Source organism: Saccopteryx bilineata, chromosome 2 (genome assembly GCF_036850765.1).
Source record: "Saccopteryx bilineata isolate mSacBil1 chromosome 2, mSacBil1_pri_phased_curated, whole genome shotgun sequence".
Lineage (NCBI taxonomy): Eukaryota > Metazoa > Chordata > Mammalia > Chiroptera > Emballonuridae > Saccopteryx > Saccopteryx bilineata.
The window spans coordinates 383,008,730-383,016,897 of NC_089491.1; the positions used below are offsets into that span (position 1 = coordinate 383,008,730).

General features: G+C 45.2%; 1 protein-coding gene across 2 annotated transcripts; it reads right to left on the reverse strand.

Moving 5' to 3' along the window:
* Window positions 1-1,743: 1,743 nt before the first annotated feature.
* Window positions 1,744-7,561, reverse strand: TMEM100 (transmembrane protein 100). Of its 2 annotated transcripts, XM_066255511.1 has the most exons (4): window positions 7,523-7,561; window positions 7,137-7,225; window positions 4,627-4,786; window positions 1,744-3,013 (listed from the first exon to the last, which is right to left on the reverse strand). In XM_066255511.1, exon 4 carries the CDS (start codon window positions 2,942-2,944, stop codon window positions 2,540-2,542), a length of 405 nt encoding a protein of 134 aa, XP_066111608.1. In that variant the 5' UTR covers window positions 2,945-3,013; window positions 4,627-4,786; window positions 7,137-7,225; window positions 7,523-7,561; the 3' UTR covers window positions 1,744-2,539. The 2 variants fall into 2 exon arrangements, with proteins under 2 accessions (XP_066111608.1, XP_066111609.1); XM_066255512.1 differs by lacking the exons at window positions 7,137-7,225; window positions 7,523-7,561 and having other exon boundaries at window positions 4,627-4,864.
* Between the last annotated feature and the right edge of the window lie 607 nt (window positions 7,562-8,168).

The window sequence follows — 8,168 nt, forward strand, 5'->3', positions numbered from 1 at the left end:
CAGGGTGGTCAAGATTACTAGACCTGGCGCTAACAGGTGGGGACGGGGCACCGGAAGATGACCTATTTTGGGAGAGTTGAGAACGAAAGTATTTTCTTTGAAGAGATAAAAACCTGCCTTTGATTTTTTCATTCTTTAGTTCATTTAGCAAACACTTACTGAGTACATACTCTGTGCAAGACATCTGAGTAGGCACCACATGGGGTAAAAAGAAATAAAGAGACATCACGCACTTCTACGAAGTTCTGAGAGAGGATAACACGGGTATGCCACCAGTGTGGTGGAAAATGGAAGGTCCGCTCAAAAAGTAAATGATTAGAATAAAGACTCTTGAAGAAGCAGTTACTTTCAGATCCAAGGGAAGGCTACCAGGAAGAGGTGGAAGTTCAGCTGGAGCTCTAATGAGGGGCAGGATGTGGCTGGATGGGGATGGAGAGGGAAAGAATGGTATTCCGGAGGAGGAGACACAGACGTTGATACAGACATGGTGCAAAACCAAAGCCTGACCCCGGATTGGGGACTAGTCTGGTCTGACTACACTCAGAAGGAGTTTCCAGGTTCCAATGAGAGCGAAAGCTGGATACATCTGTTTGGGTCAGACCACAGGAAACCTTGAACACTTGCCTGAGAAATTTCTTCATCAAGCAGAAGGGGAGACTTTGAATCTCTATGAACAGAAGAGAAGTGTCTCAAAGCATTGACTGCCCTCCCATTGAAATAAACATAGTACCATGCTCTTGTATTTCATCCAGTGGGGTGTCAATCTCCGCGTATTTAAGATAACCGTGGTGTACGCTACTGTAATCAACAACTGCAGACTCTCGCCGTGTGACCTTCAAGGCCAGGAATAACTAAGCCATCAAGTCCTCACCCCTTAACAAAACTAGCTGTGTCCTAGGGAGCTGTCCGAGCCGGGGGCGTCTGCCGAGTTTAATTAAATTCCTTGACGGAATGCCTTTCATCTGAAGGGTTTTGCTAGGTTTGTTTTCTTTTGCCTTGTTTTTCCAAGGTTAAAGAAATGGCCTCAAACCTACCTGGCTTCCTGCTCTAGTTCAATGTAGTTGAAAGTACAGGGACCAGGACTGTTTCTGGTTGGGGTGATAGCTATGTGGGGTAAAACAGCTTGATGTGCCCAGAATTGAAACAGCCACCTTAGAACTAACAGGGCTGAGCAACCTTGAGAATCCACACGAGGCCTGGCATGTAGTCGGTGCCCAGAAATATGTTAAGCCAATAATAATGATCGAGTCTTCAAGAAATAGGTAAAACACATTTAACAATGCCTGATAAAATTCCAGACCCCAGGCATTGGTTTCCTCATTGTAAGCGCATAGCAGTCTTTTAGACTCTAGTAAAAATAAGTAACAGCCTTCTTTAGAAGTCATGGAAAAGCATCATGTGCAAAGATTAAAAATCTTCTACAGTAGTTACGTGAGGAAGAAGCAACACGTCCATTTGTGAGAAATACAGCTGAAACATTGCAGATGAGTCCAGGGAAGATGGGCAGTTTGGAAGTACAATTAAGAATAACAACAACATGGCACAGTGGATAAAGTGTTGACCTGGAACGCTGAAGTCGCCGGTTCGAAACCTGGGCTCGCCTGGTTAAGGCACCTTATGGGAGTTGATGCTTCCTGCTCCTCTCCTACTTCTCTCTCCCTCTCTCTCTCTCTCTCTCTTCTCTAAAATGAATAAAGTCTTAGAAAAAATTTTAAAAAGAAAAAAATACAACAGAAACGGTCATTTAAGAAGTTTCAGCAGCAATAAGTATTTATTATTTCAAATGAAAATTACATTAAACCTTTATATAAAAATCATTAAAAGTGCTGTATTGGATTATTTTAATATTGATTTAATCTTTTCCCCTGTGGCTTCTAGTAGCTACACCCTCACCTCTTTTTACTTCTGACCCATCATTATAATCATCTAAAACTGTCCAGTGTTAAAAACATAAAAATATTAGTTTATTCTTCAAGAGAAAGTACCACCAGTTATGAGTTACTGAAGGTAAAAAATAAAGCAGATGTCAGGCAATCAACTTATCAAAAAAAGAAATTACCATAGAGTTTCATAGAAGCACGCCAAGCCAAGGCAGTTCGGACCCCTGGCGGAACATGTGTATGATGCCACTGCTTAGCCATGTGGGTTATTTCTCTTGGAGGCAGGTCACTGGTGTGGGCAGGACTCTCTGATTCTTTTTCTCTTCTTTTCTTGGCTACTGTCCAAGGTTGAACCAAATGTTGTCTAAGGCAGCACACCTCCCATGACCCCGACAATGTTGAAAGTGGAGGGAAAAAAAAAAAAAAGCTGACTTTACAATCTGAGAAATAGCCCTTAGAATTAAGTTTGTCATGGAAGAAGACCCAAGTCGTTCCTTGCACGCGAGAACCCCTCCGCCCTCCCAGCCTGCATCCACCCCCAGTCCTCTCGTCTGCGCGGGTGCCAAGTCTGTCCTCTCCCACGGGAGTTCTGGGTGAGCTGGCCCACGCAGGGAGAGCTGACCGTGCAGGCCACGCACCCCACTTGATCTCATCCAGCCCTAAGCAAACAGGCTTCTCTGGTTCGCCACGAGAACCGTCTGGCTCTCCCGCCTCTTGCCTTTCTTGCTCCTCTGTCTCACCTTCCAGCACAAGGCACTGGAGGCTAACAAGAAAAGTCCCGACGACAGAAGGACCAGGCCTAAGATGGAGATGATGGAGCCGTGCGAGTTGAAGCTGTAAGCCACCGCGGTGACCACGACCCCGGTGATGAGGATCACCACGGCGAAGGGGATTATGCAGCGGTAGCAGGAGAGCTCCGCGCCGCCCGTGGCGGCCATCAGCTGGATCTCGCTGACCAGGGGGACCGTGGTGACCACCACTTCACTCTTGGGGCTCTTTTCCATTGTCCCTGGGTTGGGAGACCTTGGGGTTCCTGGGATCTCCTTGACAGGCTCTTCGGTCATTTTTCTAGCGGTGCCTCCTGGATGAATTCACAGACTAGACCCGAGGGCTGTCAGTCACCAGGGTGGACGCTGCGGAGGAGAAGACAGGAGGTGTCAGCAAATGCATGGCCGTGAACCCCGCAAGGAGAAGTAAAGAGCCGGAGAGACACCGCTGTGTTCTTTCCCAGGAGGCCGCCAATGCATGTGAAAATCAACCGTGATTTCTTTTTATCATTTGCCTTGTTCTTTTTTTCCCTTGGGCAAAAAGCAAGATAAAGCAGATAACCATATAAGGGAAGACAGAAAAAGCAGGAAGCACTTTGCAGTATTTCATATAACTCGGTGGTCTACGAATGTTTGACTAGCCTGTCCCCTTTGGCAATTGCTTCTCTTTTTCTTCTTAGCGCACTGAAAAGCCTCAGTCCTAACCCAAAGACCTCCTTCAAGGGGAGGTGACATCATAAACAGTACTCCGCACAGTTCGTTCCACAACTCATAGCAACTTAGGCTCTGCCAGTGTTTCCGCGCATGACATGCATTCTTTCCGAACTATCGCCCATTCACTGCCCACTGAGTCAACGTGAAGATCAGAAGCCAGCGTACGAATGGTGTTTTTCTACATCAACCTGACAGTCAACAAGTCTTTATTGTGTAACTGTTCATCGCAGCATAACGTGCGCTCTGGGACCCTCGTACAGAGGCCGTTCAGCAAAAATTCAGTGACAATGAGGCTAAGATGTGTGGATCCAAAATGTGGCAATATTTCTCATTTTGAAAGGAACAGAGAAGCAAGGAATAGAAAAAAATTCAGAAAAAAAATTCAACAATTATGTAGGATATAATTATGTGCTTTTTTACATTAAAGATAAGATCAACTGATAATGTAGTATCGAATTGGACAACTGAAATCTGGATAATTTTATTAACCAATATCACCCCGATAAATTCACTAAAAATAAAAAGAATAATATAAAAAGAATAAAACCTCAAAATATCAACTATTAGAATGATTAATTTGTCAATATACAGGTTTTCCATTAAACTCATCAAGGAATTTTAATATGTGTATCATGACATGTTGAAAAAATAAGCATGCTAAATTTTTAATGAAGTTTTACAAGTTCATTTTGTCCCATGCCCTTGTGTACAAGACTTGCTGTGATATACCCTTCTAAATGAATCTGATCAGTTCTGGGCAGAAGCTGAGACTTCATCAAAAGCATCTGGTTCAAAGACTCTATGAAAAACTCTTCTCAGTGAAAACCCTTCTCTGCCACTCGGACATGTTAACTCATTGTCTTGTGTCCTCAAAAAGCCATCCAGCAGCTGAAGAGCTAAGCAGTGTAGTCACCACATTTCAAGAAAGATACTAGGGACTATTTTAATGAGATTAATACTTGGAACATATTAAGCATCCATGGAAAACGAATTCAAGCTCAAATCAAATCTTACAAATTTTTTCCTGCCCTGGGAGATCAAAATATCACTCCCTGGGCAATTAATCTACATAAGTCAGAGCTGCCTATTTGCATAAAATTTTTAGTTACCAAGTAAATCACTGCTGTTCAATTATACCCTAAATGCTGGGTAGACCAGGAAAAGGATATTTGATATTATGTCTGAAAGAAAATAATCTTCACCCTACAGATGAGCTTTAAGCTAATGTGAAACTTCAGACCTGTCCCCAAACTACTTATACGCACCTGCACTTCCGAGAGAATCAATCCATTACCAGGGACGCCACTCGACTTCAGGGGGGGCAAAAAAAACTTCAGCGTTTTAGTGTCTTCTGGTCAACTTCTGGGAAAAGAGCCCGAAACACCACATCTGTTTGTCCATAAAATGACAGGACAGGGATCTCCTCTGGGGGAAAAAGAAAAGATAAAAAATATCCTTAACTATATGGTTGGTTTGAGATCCTAGCGTTCTTGCATTCACTCTACCTCTGTTCCTAAATGACGCTTGTCTTTCCCTCGCTCGCTCTTTTTATTTCCTCCCCCTCCGATGGCCCCTCCCTGTCATCCCCCCCCCCCCCCTTCATTCTTTTCCTTGCCAGCAGATTCCACGTTCTGGCTTCCCCGAGCTCTGCTCAGTGATATGTCAGACTCATTCTCGCGTCTCCAGAGACAGGAGCCAGCTTTTACTTCATTTCTCTCGCAGCGTTTAGCTAAGTGGACTGTTTCGCATCACTCATTTTTTCCCCAGCCAACCACCAGATCGTCCTCCCGCCCATCAGGCATTTTCATAAGAAAATCCCCGAGTCAGCTTTGCGGACCGGCAGCGGGGACGGAGCTGAAGGGACAGACACTTTAGGGTGGCAGGAACAGCTGCAAAGGCATGGGGCAGCTGAATTCAGCCTCTAAGCCAGCAAAAACCTAGGTTCCTAGGTTTCCCTTGTATTCTTTACTTATTTGTGTGTGTGCTGGTCACGTGGAGCTTAAAACCCTCCCAAATGATATTAATTCATTTAAGAACAAGGTGGGAGATAGAAATGTTTGTGGTTCAGAGGGAAAACCAGTCATCTGGATCTAAATTACATACTACCTGGATTAGGAGGTAACCTTGGCAATGCTGAGATGATCATTATCATCATCATTCACTGAGTGCCTGCTACGGGCTGGGCACACGCAGTGTGCATGCATTCACGTGAATTCTCACTAGTTTACAAGGGAGTTTAGAACTGAGTTTATAAATAGTTTATAAATGAAGCTCAGAGAGGTTAAGTCATCTGACAAAGGTCACACAGAAAGAGAGAACCCTTTGGTTTGATCCCTAGTCTTTAATGGGCACAAAAATCACATCACACAGGGAGCTTGTTAAATGTAGATTCTGATCCACTGGTCTGTAACAGGCTCCTTCCCAGGGCTGATCTGCTGCTCCTTGACTTACTTTAAGGAGTAAGGTATTTTAAACATTCAGAGCCTACGGCTTGGCTTGACATTTCACCCTCTTGAAAAATAAAGTTAAAGGTCAATTTCTCACCTTCTCCCTAAATGGCCTTATTGGTTTATACCTTATTAGACAAGCTTTCAAAAAATTTAAAGCCCCAAGTTGTCTTTTTGAGGGGGGAAAAAAAAGGGATAATACTAGGAGACTATTCTAAGCTGGTTCTATACTTTTATAGCTAAAAGTTATCCACCCTCTATTTTTTTTAATCTATATGAGTTTTCTTTTTAAATGACCCAGCGAATCTACATATCTAGATTAAATAATGAAAGAAACTGGGTTTTTATTCTTTCTTCTTCTTTTTTAACCTTGGGTTGTTAGATTTCTCCAACTGCTGGCATCTCGCCTCTGTGCTACCATAGCCTGCTCTTTCCAGCCTCGTCTAGTAACAATACTGCGATGATTTTGTCATAAAAGGAGAGGGGTTAGGGCTCCTTTCTTTTCTAGAATGAGAGCCAGAGAGGGTTGAAAAGTCCGTGAAGCCTGACTGAGCAGGGGGAGCCCAGACTGCTGAGCGTGTCAGTGAGGACTTGGGGGGCCTCAGCCTCCCACTGTTAAAGGTGGGGTGGAGAGGGACATGGCCATCGGCCAGGAAGAGCCCTGACACTTGGTGTTGAAGATAAGGAAGACTGAGAACCAGGCATTTCAGCACGGGTCCTTATTGCCCTGGGGAGATGGTGATATTGGGGTGCGGGGGAGCACTGATTACATAAATTAGAGATTCTTAAGAATCTCCTTAAAAGAAAAGCAGCCCTCCCACCCTAAACTCTACCTTTGGGGGCAATTCCTCTCTACTTCCCAACATGGGCTGCTTCCCCCCACCCCCGAATAGTCCAACAGCCCCTCTGAAGGTCAGACTATCATACCACCTTATCCTGCTGAAGATCGCGGTCCCCTGTTACCAAAGCCAACGGTACACGGGCCAAGCGGAGAGAAGCCGGAGGCACCTTTTCCTATGCCGAGCCATCGGCTGGATCTACAGCGAGGCACTGGCCAGTGTGTCTGTGCCCCGAGAGTGGGTCGGGCTGGCATTACTTCTCATACCAAAGTTTCTTCCGCCCTTTAGGCTTCAGGTGTCATAGTCACCCCAATTCTCCTTCTACCTAGACACACAGATGCGCATCTGCGGAGTCTAAGTAGATAACTGGTTGTCCGTACTGATAACACAAAGAAGTGGAAAGCGTGGGGAGGAGGCACAAGCTGTAGCTAAAGAATAAACAGTATCGTTATGGCCACGGACACACATGCAGCTTTAACTGGCTCTTACCTCTTCAAACTGGGATCCAAATACAATCCCTAGAGATCCACACCTGATACTCTGGATACTTTCTTTTCCTTCTTTTTCCCACTCTGTGCCTATAAGATATTAAACACGGCTGGAAATTTCTGAGGGGACACCTGCCCCCAAATGTAAAACCTCATCCACAATGCAACGAGCCTTCTTTCTGCGAGCCTCCTTTCGGAAGGGAGAGGAAATCTTTCTGGTCCTTTTTAAAACACATGGCTCCAAAAAAGTTCCTTTCAATAAGGAGAACTTTTCAGAAAGCCCCCAATGCAGGAGTGAGATCTATACCCCCTCGCTCGCTCCACCCCTCCGTAGGCATTCAACATTTCCCTCCCAGATCTTTCAAAGAACGAGGCAAAGATTCTTACCTTTCCCAGCCTGAGTAGGACTGAGACAGCTGCCAGCTCCGGCCAGCAGCAACCCAGAAACCCAGAGAGGGAGATGCAAATCACCACCCTAAGGGACCGTAAGCAAAGTACTCAGGCTTAAACACAATTAAGGGACCGGAGAAAATTGGTGAGAGGAAATCCCTTCAAAGCTGCTGTACTGTGTTCTACTGTTCCCTCTAGGTGACTGTGATCCATATTTTAAAAAAGGGATTCAAGTTTGCAAAGCACGCCCTCCTTTGTTGTTCTCTCTTCATATCCTCAGCCAGACTTTCATTTTCAAGGTTTTCTCTGTCCAAAGCCCCCATCCTGCTATGTGCCCTCTGTGATACTGTGGATCTGCAGAAGAGGTGTCATCCTTCTTGCTCCGTACTCCTAGGCGGCAGGAGGGTGTGGAGTTTGCACGCCCGTGGGGCTGGGGAGCTGGAAGGTAAACTAATCACTCTTGCGGAAACAGGCAAATCATAAGAGGAGTCAAGAAAGAGAAGGAGTAATGGTGAAAATGGCATTTGGGGCTTCCTGGGGACCCTCCTCCTGAAGGCAAGGAGTGACTCCATCGGAGGATGGCACGACACCATGACAGTGACCAGACGACCTTCCACTCAAGGCACCATAAACAGTAGATCTG